The sequence below is a fragment of the Microtus pennsylvanicus genome, chromosome 2 (assembly GCF_037038515.1).
Source record: "Microtus pennsylvanicus isolate mMicPen1 chromosome 2, mMicPen1.hap1, whole genome shotgun sequence".
NCBI lineage: Eukaryota > Metazoa > Chordata > Mammalia > Rodentia > Cricetidae > Microtus > Microtus pennsylvanicus.
Window position 1 is genome coordinate 58649119 of NC_134580.1, and position 20616 is coordinate 58669734.

The 20616-nt window shown below is 38.2% G+C and overlaps 1 protein-coding gene across 2 annotated transcripts in view; it reads left to right on the top strand.

Moving 5' to 3' along the window:
- Angpt1 (angiopoietin 1) overlaps nucleotides 1–20616 on the top strand; it is a 220642-nt gene that overhangs the window by 111771 nt on the left and 88255 nt on the right. For both annotated transcript variants that reach the window (XM_075961063.1, XM_075961064.1), the window contains exon 2: nucleotides 16836–16991. In XM_075961063.1, the coding sequence (XP_075817178.1) occupies nucleotides 16836–16991 (156 nt within the window). The remainder of the gene's footprint in view (nucleotides 1–16835; nucleotides 16992–20616) is intronic.

Below are 20616 nucleotides of genomic sequence, written 5' to 3' on the forward strand. Positions count from 1 at the left end.
TTTGTAGTATAAATGAAATAAAGCCCAATACTGTAGAAGACAGCAGAAAAACAGATGAGCTTTAGACTTTCCTGTGGGACAGTATCTTTTCATGAAACCGCTGCTGCTGCTGCTGCTTCTCCTCCTTCTTCTTCCTCTCTCTTTCCCACCCCCCCCCGCTCTCTGAGTGTGTGTTTGTGATGCATTAATTCCTTCTTACATTAAAACTGTGTTCCTTATTTTTATTGACAATAAAACACGAGAGAAGGTCACATGATCCATGACTTCCTAATATTTTCTGCTCATTTTCTCTTTATATATGAGATTTTTTTATGAGACCCTTAATGTATAGGGTATAAATCAGTTTATAAATAGAATACTTACTGTTTGTAAACCTTAAAGAAATTTTCATGTATATGTATATATATATATATATATATATATATATATAATTTTACCACTTATTAAAGATTGAAAACAATTTTCATAATATGAGATGGGTGTTGCATGTTTATTTATATGCAAATAACCATGGCTGAATATTTGATACTGGACTATGCAAAACATCTTCAATGATTTTTGGAATTGATTGATATTTTGATTTTGTAATTGCCAATCCTGAGGATGCTGTTCCACAAAAATATTTAGATTGAAATGTTAAACGTATGTTCAAGGCTATTTTAGAAATCATTAAAAATTCTGTCATAATTGCAAGTCAGAATTCATTTAACATTTTTAAAAATAAAACTTAAGTCAGAAACACACATATTTTAAAAATCAAACCTTCAAACATAATATAATTCAAAGGTATATTAGACGGCTGGGTTGTGGAGGTAGTGAAAGAGAAATCTGTTCTCTGTGATTTTATGTTGACTTTATGTGTACCATGTAAAGCAGGTCAATTCTATTGTGTAGCAGGTGACATGTTTCAGGCAGCTTTTCTTGGCATTGTGGTATTGTTAGAACATGTGTGGTATGATATAAAATGTGCATGTGATGTTTTTAGAACGAAGGCTACAGTGCAGCCCAATCCTTCCCAGAAGAATAGTTTCCAAAGCACCCCTGAATCACTGCATTCAAGTTAAAATTAATTCTTGATATTATTGCATACTTGCAAACCTTTCACTATTGGCAAATGTTTCCAGACCCCCACATTCAGGAGCCACAAGTGTCACCCCCCACTGTGTGAGAAGCTGTCCTCTATCTGAGTCTTCCTCATATATGTGCTTTCTCGTGAGGTGAACTGTTGGGACCAATTAAGTCCTGGCCTTCAGCTGTTCTTCCCTGTCTAGTACCTTCTAATCGGAGTTACTAGAAGCTGTGCCTAGCCTAGAGGATCAGAGGATGGGATTTTCACCTGTTGGCCATTGACTGCAGAGAATTTAAGCCTCCGTGGTGCTATTAAAGAGGGGCTTTTTGGTACCAGTGTTGGAAGGTCTCTGTGTTGGTCTGTCTCTGCGTGTGTATTCTCAACCTCCAGACCCTTGCCCGAAGCTCACCTGTTGGCCATTTGTAGGGTCATAACTTCCTGCTGAAAGTTACCATCAATGACCTGAAATGATGTAAATGTATTCACTTGTCAGTCTCAGAATTCATCAGAAAACTTAAATAATAGATAAATAGATGATAAATAGATATTTACATAGATAGATAGATGATAGATAGATAGATAGATAGATAGATAGATAGATAGATAGATAGATGATAGATGATAGATGATAGATAGAGATAGAGTGATAGACAGATAGATACATACATATGTAAATAGATAGAGTAAAATAAAACTATAGTGACGAAAACACTGCTACACAAACTATCCAGAGTTCAAACCTTTCTCTTTGTCATATACTGCTTGTCATAGACTGCTTCTCACAAGAGATGTAGCCTTGATGAGAACTCAAACAAGGGTTAACCTTAGCTGTCCTTGCCTTCTCTTGACAACTCTCATAGTTACACTTAGTTTCTCCCCACTCCTACAGTAACAAGAGTTCACACTTCCATTAGGTTCTCAAACCACTTCCCACTTGCTAATCACAAGCCAGTGGCAGTGGAAGCACCAGACATTTCTGAGTGCTTTACACCAGGACAAATATTTTGGCACACCTGATGTCCTTTGATCAGGGCAGCAGCAAACTTCCCAGAATGTATAATGGAGGGCCCATCTGATCAGTTTGATGATCTTCCGATGAGGAGTAGTTACCTCAAAGAAGCAAAAGACTGCAGCATTCAAAGGGAAGACAAGTGATAGATAGCAAACACATTTCTTGGGTCCCTGGTGACACATTCTGGGAGCTCTCCACAACACCAGGCTAAAGATAGCCCTGTTTGCTGCAAGATTCCACCAGGCTGAGAGACGTCAGTAAGACCTTTTCCTCATTTTGGAAGAGACTAGGGAGACTAAACATTCTTACCTTTAATGTGAGAATTTTTTAACCAACTTTATTTTATCTTATGTGTATGGATTTTCCCTTCATATTAGTGTGCATGGGCCTGTTGTCCACATAGACCAGAAGATGATATCGGATTCTCCGGAACTGGAGTTATAGATGGCTATGAGCTACCACATGGGTGCTAGGAATCAAACCCAAGTCCTCTGTAAGACAAGCCAGTGCTGAGACATTTCTCCAGCTCCCTCACTCTAAATGTGAGAAACTTTTATTTCTGGGAGTAGTGGATATTATGCAATTAGCTTTAAATAAAATTTATCCAGAAGATTTTGAGTAAAGTTCCTTTATATCAGCAGTTCAGTTCAGAAGTAGTCCAGGGTGTCTTAAAGCAGTTTCCAAGAGCAGAACCATTGTTGATTGTTGTCAAATTTTTAAAAATCAAATGACTAACGTCTTCTCTTTTTAAGAGTAATTTTCCATGCATGTAAGTGTCTATATGAGTGTTGGAAAAGTGTTTACTTGACATTCATGTTTATTTGAAAGGTGATGGCATAGTGAACAGGGTCACAAGGAGAATATTATACTACATGCATATTGCTGATGGTATCTCTGCTCTGGATGAGGGGATGAGAGAAAGCACTGGTGTTTTTCAGCAAGGATAATTAACATAGCTAAAATAACACACAACTACTCTGGTGAGGAAAGAAAAAGTCATCTCGGCATAGGACAATCACATCACATGTATATGCTGAGTTCTGAAGGCCCCAAATGTTCCACTATATCTTGGCCTAATTATTGTTTCAGCAGGAGAATAGTGAAGGATAGTTTTCATTGTCATTGGTAAAAGAAATCAAGTATAATGACTTTTTTCTGTATGAAGCTGATTACAAACTATTGGGGTTCTTTATTGCTTGCCTTTAGAATTCTGGCAACATAGCAAGACTATTACATGCATACATACATAGAAATGTATACATACATAGAAATAAACATACATACATACATACATCATACTTCATTGACCAAGGAGCTGGGAGTTAAGATGGGTGCAAATAGTATGGGTTCTTGACAGTCTTGAGTTGAGACTCTAAAGAGATCCTGATTACCATACTTGAGTTCTCTGCCTGGTCATGACACTTAACTTCTGCTATTTGGTCAATCTGAGATAATAGTCATGCATGTCTCACACAGTGTCTGTGAGGGAAAATGAAAAGGGATATCAATGGGTTAAAGAGGAAACTCAGTAATTCTAAGCACTGCTGGTCTTCCAGAGGATTCAGATAGACTCCTAGTACCCACCTGGAAGTTCATGACTGTCTATAATCCAGGGCATCTGATACTCTCTTCTGAAATCCACATGCACCACATACACACATAATACACATACCTATACACATCAATATACATAAAATAAATTAAAAATTAAAATAAAGGCAGTATCTAAAGACTTAGCTAATTGACTGACCTGCTAAACTCTCTCTCACTGAAGATGACCTTAGTTGTTTCTGCTCTTTGGATTTCTACTGTGTGTTTTTCTCTTCCCCATAAAGATAGGGAATCAGAGGGCTGGGAGTTGGAGGCCGATGCTGAAAGAGAATTCACCAAGCCAGTGGGATTTTCCCATGGATGACATCAGTGTTAGTGATGGTTTCCTATTCCAAGAACTATCCAAGGCTGACAGGTGATTGTCATTGCTAGCAATGCATACACTCTGAGCACATTTTATTCTCTCATTTTTTTACTTTGACTATAAAATTAGACTCTTGCTTTCATAAAGAAAGTGGAATTTCCCAAGCCATTGGAAAAGAAAATGAAATTCACTTATTCCTACACTAGCGGGAGATAATCGCCATTCAAAATTTTTCTTTTCCAATACATACAAATGTGCTCTTGAATATGCTTACCATAATTGAGAACATGCTAAATATATCACCTTGTACACTGCTCATTATGTTGAGCAGAAATGGGTTTTTCTTTGAGCCATGAAAAGCTGTTAGTTTTTAGTCGCTGTGTACCTTAAAATCTAGGCTGATTCTCAACAGAAGCCTGAGCTGTTGGGAAGGCTGTCTTTATAATTGTGGTTGTGGTTATTTTAAGCCCTTAATGTAGTAATTTATGTTTGAGAAGGACTATAGAATCAATTTTGAGTTCTGGTAACTTGTTTCTTTTTTCCTTCTCAACCCTTAATTGCTCTCTCTGGGAAACAGCTATTTGCCAGAAATAAAAATATTCATTCAGATTCTTGAGAGTTAGTTTTTAAATGGGGGGAGATTCATCACACAACTTTCTTTCAGCTCCTTAGAGAAGAAATCCTGGGGGCTTTGTGAGAGTCTGAGAAATAATTTGTTCCTTCTTGCATCTGAGATAGAACTCAGGATACCAGGAACCCCAAGGGCTTTGTGATTCTCTCCAGACGGGTCAGAATACAACTATATTTCATTAATAGTAAGAATTTGTTAACCTAACTCAGTCATTTAATTCATAATAAAGTTTTATAACTAATATGTTTACTATATCTAAAAGCCATAGTACTGATTAGAAACAAAGCATTTGAAGAAGTCTTGCAATCAGTCGTGCAAATAACAAGGCTTTTGTCAATCCTCAAAATATATTAGACACTATGGTGTATTATTTGGGATATGTACTTGTGTAGTAAAAAGCCAACTTGAACTTTAAAATAAAGATTATTTCTGGCTGAGGAGCAGACATTCTGGGGCATCCATGCAATGCTTTATTTCCGATTAGGAGAATAAAATGCAAGGCAGATATGTCAAAATGAAACATTTGCTAAATGTGTTGTAGCTCTACATGATGTATTATGGGCTTTATATGAATTAAAAATATGTCTGGAGAAGGAAGCCAATACAGAAGATGAAAAAGGGAAGGGAATGCATAACATTAAGTTTTTTAAAAGCTCATAAATACATATAATTTTTTGCTTATTTAAAAACATATTCATATATGTTGAGTGAAGTTAAGCTCCATGGAGTGAAAACATTCTCTCTAAGAGCTGTAGACTATCTAACAAACGCTTCAGTACCAGGCATGGAAGCCTCCTTCTGAGTTGTCGATTAGAGGACTCAAGGAGTCTCCTAACATATAATCTATTACCATTGCTCATGGCTGCTTCCTAGAAGTTGAAGGTAAGACCCTATTTCTGAAGTCACCACATACTTTGGACATCAAATGCAAAGTAATAAAGCTAGATCTGATATGGAAGACTTCTTTCTTAGAACAAACGCATAGTACTGGAGGGTCCTATGCAAATTGCTAAGGGATAAAGGCAATTAATAGTCTACTCAACTATAATGGCTGCAAACCAGTTTGAACGATATCCTGAAGGTCACAATAGTGGCATTTATATTTTGGGGCAATCAACAGCATGCTCATTAGAGTTAAGGTCCACTCGATAGAAAGGAACTCATGCCTGATATTGTGAACCTAGCCAACAACTGTGACATTAGGTCATGCCCTTAGAGGAGAGCCTACCACTTCCATTTTCCAGAGTTAAGATAATTTCTAAATATTTTCTAAATTCTTATCCTTATGCTCACAGAAAAATGTTCCCACTCCCCATCAATGAAGCCTCTTTTTATTTTATTTATTTATTTATTTATTTTTTTGGTTTTTTGAGACAGGGTTTCTCTGTGGCTTTGGAGCCTGTCCTGGAACTCACTCTGTAGACCAGGCTGGTCTCCAACTCACAGAGATCCGCCTGCCTCTGCCTCCCGAGTGCTGGGATTAAAGGCGTGCGCCACCATCGCCCGGCTGAAGCCTCTTTTTAAACAGAGGGAGACCACTACAGAATTCCACAACTGGTCTAAATACAGACCACAAATGACCATGGTTTGCCAAGTCCAAAGTTGTACATCTATAGCACAACCCCTACACCTAAGTCTCAGTGAACATCACAGAAGGAGGAGTCAGAAAGTGTGTAATAGCCAGAGGGTCAGGATATCTGCTGTGAGACAGTGTCTCCTCTATGTGACAAGAAACCTGTTATGTATGTCCACCTGTGAAATCTCAACAATGAGGATGCCCACACCAGACTTGCAGGATCTGCTGACCATGGTGACATGGGTGGGGGAATCTTAGAAGGCCCTTCCTCTAGAGGAAAGGCTACAGACAATTAACAGCTACAAAGAGAAGGACAGCCAAGCTTCTTCAGGCTAATGCCAAGTCGTCAGCCCTATACAGATTCATATTAAGCAACATTAAAAGTATTCATATGGATGTGTTTGTATACATGAATCCAAGCACACATGCCTGAGCACATGCATGCACGCACACACACACACACACACACACACACACACACACACACACTTCATCAAAATGTCAACTTGTGCTTCTATCCAATAGCACACTAGAAAACAAACAACACCAGAACAGCAAACTGTCTGTGTGAGTGAAAAATCATGCCTGGGGTATGAAGACCCTTGATCAAAGTAAGGAAAAATAGAAATTTTTATATTATTTATAAGATGTCAGCAATTATTATTCTGTTTTTATTCTTTAAGTGACCATTTTCTTCCCAGTCTCCCAAGGGTAATTTAAATAAGCACTACCCAAAGCTCTGATTAAAGAAGAAATCGTTGGACCTCACACATTATGCTCTGGAATGTTTCTTATATAATGTCATTGATAGTTCTATGCCTGGGCAGGCTTATTGCAAGTCCATTTAAGTGATCCCATATTTTAGGAGGAAACACATGCATACGTAGGCACACCCACACATTTGTACAATTTGTTTTGCCTGTGTAAGAAAGAACATTTTGAAGCCTCATAAACTTAAGATGCATTTTGGATGATACAGACAACACATGGAGAATTTTTATTTTAAGAAAAGAATTAGCATAAGAAAAATAACTCTTAAGTCAGAAGATTTAGCGCAGAGACCGCACTGGAGTGGTTTGACTTTAAGAGCTAATACCATTAAAATTTCGTATGAAATACCAGAGTGAAGAGATAGCAGCTTTCTCCTTGCCAGTGATATTTCTGAAAAAAATCTACAAATCCCCTCATGAAGGCTTATGCAATCATGATATTAAATACATTATTATCTACGGGAGTGTTAAGTTTCATAGAATATCCTGGAATATTTCTCTTAATGGTGTTTCCTTTAAAAATGCCACTTTAAGTTATTATTTTCATTTCTGTTGCTTGTGTTAAGAAAAAAAATGTTGTTGATAGAAGATGATCCTTAGAAGTAGAAATCCCCCTATATGGGGTCTGTTTTCCCCTATCTATCCTCTATAACCTGTTGCCTGTGTGGGTGATCGGCTGCTCAAGGTACAAATTTCTTTCCTTTAAGTAAACCAGAACAAATTTTGTATAGTATGTTTAACTTTTAGGAAAACAACACACACTAAGTTATTTTATAGTTCTTCCACTTTCCCTTCATCTAAATATAAACTCATATTAGGAATAAGATTTCTAGGTTGTTAGGTAGCATACTGGGCTTGCTTCTGAAGATTAACAAACATCATCCTAGTAATTAAAACATTTTTAGAAGTTTTAACATTTAAAATTTTAATGGTTATATAAAATTGTACTTACTTTTGAGTGACTATGTAGTTTCGGTAATTCACATGTGTGTTTTTTAGGGTTTTTTTTTTTTTTTGAGAAGTTCATGATCATGTTCATTCCTCTTCCCCAGCTCCTCCCATATTCTCCATCTACTTACCTTCATGCTCTTTCTCCCTCTTAAAAACAGAACCAAAACAAGACCAAAAAGGAAACACATACGATACTGAACATGAAGTCAAATTTGTGTAATTTTACATAAAATATTCCAAAGAAAAGTGATGCATTTATTATTTTCATTAAATCTTTAGCAACAACAACAAACTACACAGAAATGAACATAACAATTTGGAAATATGGAAAACAACTTTTTGAACCTTGCACATGAATCATACTGAAAATTCAATATCAAGTTCTTGGTATCCCTGTGTGGCCTCGGTGACATGCCCTGGTTTATTACTGATTTGCCACTTGATTTCCAGAGAAGCAGATTGCATGAGATAAGGTTAGGAAAGACAGGTTGGTTTAGCAAGCACAGTTCCCTATGTGTAGTCAGAGTCTCTTGGTGACTCTCTCATTTCCCACCATTTAGTTTTCCAGACTCATTTCGGAAAAAAAACAAACAAACCAATGTTAAGGGATACTTAAATGTTTGTCAGAGAGTGAGATAATTTTGGAACACTCAGTCCTAATGGGACATTTTCATCAAACCCCTCCACTCAGGGCTCAGGGAGCTATGCAGAAGAGGAGGCCACAAGGTCATAAGAATCAATTAGATGGAAGACACCAATAAAACACTGTCTTCCAGACAAAATGGGACGGATGCATATATGAACTCACAAAGACTATCGCAGCAAGTTGAAGACAGCAGACATGGTCCAGTGCTAAAAGCAAGAAGTCAACATAATCACCCCTAACCAAGACGCTGTATCCAATAACCACTTGCAAAGGAAAAGTCAGTTTCCTTCAGTAGAATCTTACTGGGTATATAAAACCACGTTTCAGGGAAGGCCCCACATCCAGAAGTAGATGGCTGACAACAAAATGAATTGAATGGTATTTTTTGTGGAATTTTTTTCTCATATTGCTTTGTTAATTTTTATAAATTGCTGGTCTTTTGCTTGTGTCTCTGGTATGCCCAAAAGCCTTTTTAGGAGAGAAAGGTTGATTTGAGTTTTAAAATATAGGATCTAGCCTAAGAGAACAGAAAATACGGCTGACAAGTAATTTAAGTCCTCCTGGGAGCAAGGTAGGGAGTACTCCCAACATCCCTGTTTGGCCTCCGCACATGCTCATACAGGTCTATGTATGTACACCACACAATTATACTACACATACAGAAATTTAGCTACATTAAAAACTAAGTCAACATTTTCTATACAGAGAAAGGGTTGTAATTTGAGTGGCAGATAGTGGACACCACTGAAAGAGCTTAAACATGGGGAGAAAGGACAAATTCGTACTGAGATAGACCCCTCTGGTTGTACAGCATATGATGGATTAGGAACAGCAAAGCTGGAGTCAAGAGACCAATGATGTAGTCGTTAACAGATCCAGAAGAAAATGGATGAGTCTGACCCTAGCTGGAGGCTGGGAGGATAAAGGGATAATGTCAACAGTGAGCAAATGGGAACACGGATCAAGGCTACATTCGAGAGATTGATTGGTGAGAATGGAGAATTGACAGGAGGATTCCCTGTGGCTCAGAAGGATGTCTAGGTATAGCAGTATTTTTCATTGATAGAAAAAAAAAACACAGAAGGAAAGGCATGTTGTGTAGCAAAAAGACAATGAATGTCTTTTGGACTGAATGGTGCGTGGGGATTAAGAGATTCAGTCTTTCTTGCTCTTTACCTTAAGACAGATGTGCCTGTTCAGAAGAGTTGATACAGGGCTCTCCTGTTGTGTTCCTGGTTTCATGGCTTTTTTACTGCCAATAAGGATAGGTAGGACATGTTTTATAGATATAAACGGATACATCACTGTTTCTTTCTTCTACAATAAATTAAAATAATTGAAATCTTTCAGACTCGCAGCAAAAGTTTTAAATGAAGTTATATGAGAACTTCAGGAAGCATTTGAAATAATCGGTCAGTCTTTTATTTAGTAGATGGAGATCTTAAGCCCAGCTAATCTTAAAACATTGCTCAAGATTGTGGAATAAATCAATGATTGACCTTGGATTAAACTCCAGATATCCGAGTCCTTCCTGACTTAAGATGCTTTTCACATATCATCTCCTTTTGAAAATGTATAAAGGGAAAGATTAAACAGATGCTAATGTCTTAAATATTTGTTGACTATGATATTCTTATGGTATAAGAAACAGAGTGGAAAAGAAAGGTTCCAGACCAGTAAAATGTGTTTGGGTGTACGTGATTTCTCTTTGTTTATATAAAGGGAGAACAACTTCCTAGATGTTACTCTAATTCTAGGATAATGAACATGACTGTCAACAGTCCCAAAAATATGCATTCAAATATCTATTAACAACAGTCCTTGAGAGAGCATCTACCCAATCAGGATTTTGTGCTGTTCTCTTGAAGTCTTTTCCCAATGCTTTAGCTGCTAATACTTCTTTGTGGGTGAGATAGCAAATATGCACTCACATTTTAATATTAGTATCTAGGAATATATTCCTTTTCAACAGATAAAAGAGTGTTTATAGGAAGAAGTGTAGATGTTTAGAAGTAGGCTGCCACAGTGTTTTTCTACACATTTGTTTCCTACTGGGCTTGACCCTGTCTTTGTGCAATCAGGTACAGGCTTAATTTGTAGAACAAATGCGTACATGTTTGAACTATGCTGAACTTACATGAGACTTAGTAATTTGGAAAAATTACAGGGTTCAGTTTCTGGCTTTGCTACTTGTGGAGTGATACCTAAGAGAATCAACTGATGGGGTCTTGGGGTCAGTGACTGAGATGTAGCTAGAAAACCTCAAGGCCAGGAAGCAAAGGTTGAGTCGAGAGTGTGAACACTGGCGTTCTTAAATGTGGTATCCAAACCAGAAACCAGAGGAAATGAAGCAAGTCAAGGAACTGGGGTTTAATAAGACATGGGAGGTAAGCCAAGAATATGGCCACCAATATTGGCTCAGCCTTCAAATAGGCCTGACTTTCCCACAAATCAGTAGTCTGCAACCTGATATCTGACATTAATTACCTATGCCACTTTGTTTTCTATGACGTCCCTCGCTGTGTCTATAAAGTGATGTTCACCGAGATCATCACAATTCCTAGGTTCTCTATCCTAAGGGCCTCAGAGATGAACATGACTGATGTCAAGGTACAGGACAATAAAGAAGCTGAGAGCAGAGAAATGGTTTTGAAATTTTAGCTAAATGTTATTTATTGTCTAAGAAGATATTTATTCTTTACTTAATAAAAAATAAGTTATATTTTCAGAGATCTAATAGTAGAAATTCTTGCAAGTAATGTTGCTGCCCTTAGCCATTTCTTTTTATTAGGCCATAAACCTAGATACATCTGAATTTTCAATATTCCCACTGCTTTGTAAAATGATGGTATTAGATAAAACCATCAACATTTAAGATATTTTTTGAATTACTTTACCTTTTTATTGTTTTCCCATATTTACTGATCTATTTTGCTCCATGGTTCCTTGGCCATAGCTGAGTAATACCATATGCACCCTGACTCAATGAGAGTCTACTTAATCTATAACATATTTTAAGCCAACACGCCTTGGTCAGATTTTATAGGTTTCAAATGTTGTTTTCTTAAGAATTACATGGAGGGATTATATTCTTTGTGTTTGTCACTTGAAGAGCCACTTCAGGCCTAGACCTCCTAGAGAATACATTGCTCATGCAAGACTTGTCATAATCTCACTGAGACTCTCCTCATGAACATGATTTATCAAGGATTCTGAGTCCAGTAATGTCTTCAAGGCTGTCACAAGGGAAAACAGGCCAGCCTCTTACTCCCTACTAGACATTGAGTACGAACAAACAAGTTATGAAGAAGCTAAAAATGACTGATAACCTTGACTTTAAAAAAACGTTTTTCTTTTAAAATACGGTTAACTATCTTCTAGCTGTCTGCATATTTGATTTTCTCCCAACTGTAGTATTTCTTAGAATATAATCGTCATCACTCGGTGTGCACTACTTAATTAAAAATGTGAAAATTAGCGTTGACTAGTTTTGACCCAGTATTTGTATGTCTTCCATTTTACATATTTCTTGCATGAATACCACATGTTACGGGATTTGTTAGTGATGGTGGTGTCAGTGTGTTGGTGGTTAATGGGTTATTTTCCTCGTTCACACATAAAATCTGCTGGCTTCTTTGAAAACAATAGAATTGCTCAGCCATAACATATTTTGTGGTTCTAGGCAGTTCTCTGTACCTCCCTTAGTCCTGTGAGTGAAATGAGAAAAATAACACAACTTGGGTTACATTAAGAGTCAAATGAGCAACATCTTGATCAATCCTGGTACATATTTAACTTCAGTAGAAACTTAGTATGTAGTTTCTTCCCCTTGATATGGTTTACATACTTTGTGAGAAATGCATTTGGCAAAAAACAAAAACATGATGTGTTAATTGCATTGATATAGCTGACAAATTAACCTCTCCAGATACCTAGGACCTCTCAACCACCTCCAATTAGGGAAGCTGAGTGAAAGCAATCACCCTCCACTGCTTCCCGCCCCCCAAAAAACAGCAAGTACTCTTCATGAGCTACCAGTGAGATTAATCATCCAGTAAACAAATTTAGCAAGAGATCAGTGACTCCAATTCTGAGGGTAATGAAGCATCAGGAGGGCGACGTGCTAGTTCGCTTGATTTCTCTCGAGTCACCCCAATTCCCTGTTTCTCGAACTAGCAAATGCAACCAGTTTTCCCTTTGTAGGGTCGGTAGAAGAAGCAAGGCAGAGAATCTGTGTGTAAGTCCATTATAAATACTAAATCTCTTTACAAAGCCAATATCATTTAAACTATCATTGACTTTCCTGTCATTAGTTGTTCCAGCTCTTACATCCCCTTCCTAGCCTGTTGGCCCATTCCTTATAAAACTCTGGAGTCAGATGCTGGCGTGGGCATAAACAGAATAACTTTATTGTTCAAGTGCCACCAAATAACTTATCAGCTCGTGTGCTCAGTAACTCCTCAGCTTAACATCAAGCCTTGCATGTTTAAAATATTAAGCCTTGCAGTAGCCATCATTTTCTGTAAATATATATATTTAAAGAATATATAAAGCCATCATCTTCTGTAAACATATTTTTAGAGAATATATGAAGACAATCAAATTTGTTACATATCATTCCTGGCCATTAGGGGCATCAAGATGGATTTCACAGTTCTGTATCTAGAGGAATGTTTCGAGATAAGATGAAAGCAGGCTTCATAGTCCTCACACGTTGTATATTTGACTCCAATCTCCCTCTTAGCCTTTAAATCAGTGGCATCTGGTTCTTGCTACTTCAGAGTGCTGTTACTTGTGCACTAAAAGACAGCTAGCGCTAGCCATACATAACAGCCCCATTTGATTAAAAAAAAATAATTGACTAGAGTTCCATGCACCACAGCAGCTCAAATGAGGATTTCTGTAAGGGTGGGAGACCTACTGTGTTTCTATAGCAGAGACGGCTGACCCGGGAGGCTCTCTGTAGTTGCGATGCATGCTGACATGGTACAGCCATTCGGACTTGATGTTCTAAAACTCTGAATTAAATAGGAGACTCAGTCATGAAGAGTGGTCAGCATCTGACCTGTAAATAGATCACAAAGTAGCTGAACCTCCATGTAGCCCCAGTGCTACATGATGCCTGGAGTACATCACTGTGTTCCTGTCCAAACCAACACAAGCACTGGGGACTATTTTCTATGAGACAGTAGTATAAAAAAATAACTATTACTTTATACATATCGAGCACAATTTTCTTAGGTCGTCAAATTATCATTTGAATTTCTTAAAAACCATGAAATCTGGCATACTAGTACAAGTTTGGTTGCCTAAGTCAGTAATTCTTTTCTCTTTGTGAACCATGTAAGGTTGGACTAGCATGCACACAGCTTCACCTTTTTAAGATGAATAAAACTTTTTCCTATTTGTCAGTCAGGTGAATTAGACAATATGCTAGTGACCCAAATAATTTGCATTCTGGCACTCATTCCTTCTTTAATGACCAACCATTCACAGTTTACATACAGGTGTTTTTAATATGGACCATGTCTTAAAAAGCACTGCTTTTTTTTTTTAGCGGAATTGGAACTATATAGAAGAGCTTTTCTAAACAAATACTGTCTTGATAATTAATTGCCTTAGGAATTTTCTAGCATGCTGCGCCTCATCTGCATATTGAAAACCCCTTTCCGCAGTTTTAACAGATAATCAGGGATTTTGAGTTGCATGTAATATATACATATATAGTCCCCAGATAGTCCTGGCTGGATAGATTAATGGCAAAGAATGTAGACTTAAGATATAAAAAAAAAAATAGAAAAGCATGTGGAGGTTGGGTGAGCGAGTTATTGCTTGATCATAAGCAAGTTACTTTGGGGTTCCTAAGCCTCCCCAGTTCCACCTACAAAGCAGCACAGACAAGACCAGAAATCATTGTGAGTTTAACACCTTAAGGTTTCATCATATAAAGAGAACCAGCTTAGTCTGATGCTTGCTATGCAAGGGGCAGTTGACCAACGTTAGCTACAAATGGCTGCTGTCTTCGCAATGGAATCTCACATGCCGTTTTATAAGATATCCATAAAAGCCTCAAATTTCCTGGACAACAAAGGATCATACTACTGATGTTTGTTTGTCAGAGGCTTCTCGTGCTACACATCTATCATATGCAACGGGCCAATAATCTTTTGATTATGCTAAAGCATAAATCAATGTGATTGAACAAAAAAAATACCTTGGCTGCTCAGGGGAAATTATTGGATCATGCAACTTACAAGTGGATGTCCAAAGGTCAATCTGATTAAAAACATGCCTCTATCCAGGGACTTGCAACATTTGTCTACCGCTGTCACCTGGTTTTCCCATCCATCAGCTTCCTATCTGTCTTTTTTCCTAGACTGCTTTTCTTAGGTTGGCTTTGCTTTTGTGGTGGTGGAACTGAACCATCTACAGTACCAGGTGTCTATGTTGCTATTATAAGAATCTCAGAGGCAAATGAAGTTTTATTGTGAAGAATTCTGAAACTAAAGCTTTTCATTTTTGAACAACTCTCATGGCAAATGGAAAGCAAAACACTGTAGATTTCCAGGTTCAGACATAAACATATTTTAGAAATGGTGGTGGATTAACTCTATCCGAAGCACTTACTCTTGAAAGAGGCACAGATAATTACACAAAAGACAGTGGAGCTATCATTAGGAGCATGAATCACAAAAGGAGATCCTCTCACCGTTTTGGCCGAGCCTCTGGTCCTTTACCATTCTTTGGTTGTTGAAATGAGGTAATTTAATGAGAATAAACCCAGGATTTGGCTCTGAGGCCAGATGTTTTGCTAAAGTAACTTTCAGATATTTTATGATTTATTTTGCATTTGTAGCAAAAGCCTTATATTGATGAAATACAAATTCAGGGATCATCAACAATGAGTTTGATTTTCGTTTTGTTCATCTGGACCAGAGTCAAGGTAGATAAGTAGAAGTCAGCAATGGATGGTGTTAGAGAGGCCATTGCCAAGGTTTCAACAGGGATTTTACATTTAGGCTCTATTTATTGCATGATAATGATACTATGGAACTTACAATATGGATGCATTATAGTTCACTGAATCAATAAAAATCATGTAGCTGTTAATGATTTCCAACTCAGCTTGTTAAGCACAACTTGGCAGAGCTACCAAGCGGCTGAAAGTGTTTGTATGCGAGTTAAGGACTTCAGCGCTCAAGTCCAAGTTTGACTGTTTGTGTGGTGTGTGGCCTTGGATCTGATGTCTCTGGGATGTAGTTTCCTCATATGAGAAATTGGGTAATAAAATGCAGTCACCACACAGCCGTGGTGGAGAGTTAAGAGCACTGACGGAGGCGCTGGCTTCTTCTGCATTCTTTAAGCAATGCCTATGCTGTTTCACTCTCCCAGGTGTCTAACAAGCTCCCCACCTCCACCCCACAGTCAGCCACTTCATAATTCTTGTTGGCCCCTATGGTGCCGTCTATTTTATGGTCATTGTGTTCTCTGAGATGGTATCATAAAGGAATAAATTTTACCCAGGCGAGACGGGCAAATGGTATTTTATGAACTGCAGCTTCATTGCCTTCTTTTGGAGCTTTCAAAGGAGCAAGGAGAATGGTGAAAGCCAGCTCCCAGGCTCTGCAGCTCCTACCATCCATCAATGCTTATGCTGAAATACTGTTGTGAAGACTTTTTTAATGGGTACCCACCCTCCTCTTACTCCCTGTCTTATTCTCTCAATACAACCTGCTTTTTATCAGTAGGAAATAGAAACGGGATGCTGACTTGTTCTGAAGTGAGTAGTCAGCATAGCAAATAACCAAAAGACCAAAGCAGTCAGATTTACCTTTAAATTATTTGCTAAATCACCTGCATTCTTGCTAGGTAATTCTGGGCTTTATTATCAGCTCTCAATTCAGTTCTGTTTCCTTGACTATACAATGAAAAAAAAAAAAAAAAAGAAGGCAGCCATCTGCTCCCTTCACTTCATGGCTGTGAGGGTTAGATGAGATCATGTCCACAACAGGAGAGTGGAACCCCAGTGAAAATTCTCCTTATGATTTGTGGTTGTCATGTATACATGTCTGTGTGTAAAGAGTTTGTTAGCAGTTGGACTGGTGTGTGTCCGACTTCCATCCCTCAGCTCCCCGACATGCAAGGGATATCTGCCAGATGGCTGGTCTACCAGCTGGGTCTTGTTTGGTCGTTGTAAATATTGCATGCCCCAAACAGGGAGGCTTTGCTTATAATCTTGCATGCCTTGTCCTTTATCTCTTGCAGCTTGAGAATTACATTGTGGAAAATATGAAGTCGGAGATGGCCCAGATACAACAGAATGCGGTTCAAAACCACACGGCCACCATGCTTGAGATAGGAACCAGCCTCTTGTCACAGACGGCAGAGCAGACCCGAAAGCTGACAGATGTTGAGACCCAGGTATGTCCCCAGGGCCAGAGTCCCATACTCAACCAGAAAATTATTTTGAACTTATTCTTTTGTTTACTCCATATACTCAGAACATATTTCAGTATGAGGCTTGGAGAAGCATATATTTTGTTGTTTACTGGTAACAACAACAATGAGTGTTTGACAAGCTATGCATGATTTTTTGCGTTAATGAGGTTGAGTGTATTTAGTGTTTGCGAAAACAGAGCAGATAAGAATATCTAATCAGTATTAAGTTCAAATAAACACAGCAGCTCCCAACTGTGCTATGACTTGTGTCAAACAAACTAGCCATGTGGGTCTCACTGGTGCCTTTGATGAGCATTTTCGACCTGTCTTGCTTTGTCTCTGGTAATGCTCCAGGGATAGTGGCTTCTGCAGTGGCCTGTGCATTCAATACATTGAAAGGAAAACCTTGTGTGCACTGAGCAGGACTAAGCATGAGTCTGAATATACCTGCATATTTGAGTAATAATTAGTAAAGTGTAAGGATACTCTTTCAAAAATATTCTAGTCAACGTCATATTAAAGTACTATGAGATGATCTCTTAGTACTGTTAGGTGTGGCTTCTGTGATCCCACAGTGATAACATTCTGAACTTGGAGTGGGGGTGACTCTGCTCCAATGTAGCTGGTTTCTCTCAAGACTGAAAGTTTGCATATGTAAATTTGACGATTCAAAAATGGTGGACTATTTATACTTTATTTAATCTGTGTCAGTGACATTGCAGACTATGTGTTTACATATAAAGAGAAATAATAAAGATGATTAATAATGGGCAAAGCATTTTCTTTAAAATACTGGATTCCTAGATATAAAACACATTTATGGAAGCCACTTAAAGCCTGCAGGTAAGGTAGTTGCACTGATCTCTTTTCCTAACATAATTACAGAATTCCAGACTCAAACTCTGGAGTCCTCATATTTCTTCCATTGATTAATGATACTAATTATCAACTAGTGGAATCAGAATCTAAATGCTGATCACATTGGTTAAGTAAGATTTTGGAAAGCACTTTTCTCCCTTTGGATTATTATCAGATCCACACAGAGTACAGGGAATGGGAACTATATTTCATAACTAAACAATAAAAGATGTATTGACTCATTTCTTATCACATGAAGAAAGCGTGCTGATCTATACAATATCGGTTTCATGTATTACATATAATAAGACTGTATTTTTCTCTTCATTTAAGTCAGAAAACTTACCACCTGCTGCAAACATTTTCATAAATTCAGACCTAGAGACACTAACAGGTAAAGGTGCTTTTGGCCAAGCCTAAGGACCAGAGTTTTGTTCTCAGAACTCATGTAGTGGAAGGAAAGGACTCCAGCATGCTCCTGCACACCCACACACATACACACACACAGAGAGAGACTTGTATTAATGTTTAAGTCTCTCTAAAACTTTCTCTGTGGTGGCTTTGTTCTCCTCTCATCTAGAATGTGGCTGCAGTGGTTGAGGAAAATGATACTTTCATTAATATTTTAATATCCAAACTGTAAAGACCAATGCTGTGCAAGTTTTTCAAAGTAAAATTTGTTCTGCCCTTTTTGAGATATGCGCTGTTTGAAAGATAGCACACAAAAGTCAACGAATAAAGACAAAATAAAACTCCCTGTGTAGAACAGTAAAAAATCATCCTGAAACCAATTTAAGCTTATTTGAAATAGCAAGAACATTTTTCAGAGAGACAAAATAAAAAAATAATCACAAATCCTTCAGAATTATCAAAAAGAGGGAACTAGGCAAGCATAATCTACTTTACAAATGGAAACCTTTGTAGTCTCCTTATTTTCATTTGAACATCTCACAGTCATTGATGTTTGTGGTTCAAACCTTTTTAAAGCAGGTGTTTATCCACATGGTATATACTTGATCTATTAGGACAGGATGTGTCCTGCTTCAACATAACCACTCAGTGCACCCACGTCTTGATGCAGAGTGAAGTTTACAAAAAGAATACTGAAACCTCAGCCCATTTATATGTGATTCATTTCTAGGCATTTAAAATCTGGAGGAGGTGCCTGCTCTGTCCAGGTTGGCTCTTGTATTTTGCTCTGACAGTCAACTAAATTGGTTTGACACTTTTTTATTTTGCTTTTCTTAAAACTGACTTTAGGTTGTTGGATATTGGAGGATCAGGTAGCAATGGCTTAGCCCCGTTAGTGTGCCTCAGCTCTCACGTGATGATGTTGTAAAGATAAGCAACTTATTGCTTGCTAGTCCTCTGGTGACCTTCTAGAAGTGCCCTTTCACGGGAGGTGGCAGCACCATCACTTTGTGAGAGTGTAAAGGATCCCCACGGTCGATGACCATTATACTCAGAAACAACACTGCATGGTGAGCCCACTTAAAAACGTTGCTGGCCATGGAGGGGATAATAAGAAACCCAAAGCAGAGAAAGCCTGTTCTTCCTCCATAGCCCAGCAGAACACACTAGCTCTTCTCAGTCTCACCTGACATCTCCTCTCCTTCAAGCTCCTCTTTTGCATGAAGGAGTTAGGATCAGGAATTATTCATGTCCCTCTCCTGTTGCCTAATCTCCTACCTTTCTCCTTGGGCAAATTTGATGTATAGGGAATTATCAGATCAACAAGCCAAATTAAGTCTACTTTTAATCATCTCCTTGGCTTGGTTTTAAGCAATCTTACACATGTACTAACTCTTACCAGCAAATATATTCTGTAGAAGTATGTAGTATTTTTATTCCTTTTTCAAAGTTAAGGAAACCAAAATAGTGATGTTAAACTTTGGTTCAGATGAAAGAATTAGTGAATATTAGGTTGAGAATTTAAACAGTTTGACATGAAAATCTACATGCTCATTCTTCTACCCATGCTGATCTCTCGCCTCTGGTTCTGCTTTCACTGTAAGACTTTGGGACTGTATCAATGGGTCCAAGCATTCAATAAGATTTAATGCAGAGAGAGCAAACTACCGCACTAATCTTAACACTGCAGACAGTCTCTGCTATGCAGCGAAGATGCTTTCCTGCTGGTGGGAAAGGCAGACCCACCCACTCACATCATTTCCTCCTGTGCCAGTCAGTTCATCACCAAGGCCTTAGTGCTGCCCTTGGCAGCTGCCAGCTGGGTCAACCATAGGGAAGCTCTTTAGACTGGCATCTCAAGTTTCCTTCAGTCTCTAACAAGTCCCAGCGCTATAGTAGTAGACATGAAATTCAATTACATTTGAACAGATCTATTTTGCATATTTCCATGAAGCAAGTTGTTCCAATAGGTAGTTTGCAGACTGCAGAAGTACCTGGAGCAGTAATTATGTCCAGTAACTTCAGGTTCAGGTGGGAAAAAGTATCCAGGTCTGTTTTCTTTTCTCTTTCTGTTTGATTTAAGCATACCTTTCCAGTATGTTGCTGTGGGAACCGTAATTGGCCAGCAACCCCAGCTGCTGTGCCCCCGAACCCATCAGGTATTGGCACAGAGACCACAATTCTCTAAAGCCATTTCTAAGCCATGACTCACTGTGGCAGGATACTTAGGCCTGTTCCCAGGAGCTTGAGAACTTTGCTGACACATGACTTTGGCTAAGGTTTTCCCATCGCCTGTTGAATATAATTACGGCTGTCTTGAGGGCTAAGACTTCCATCT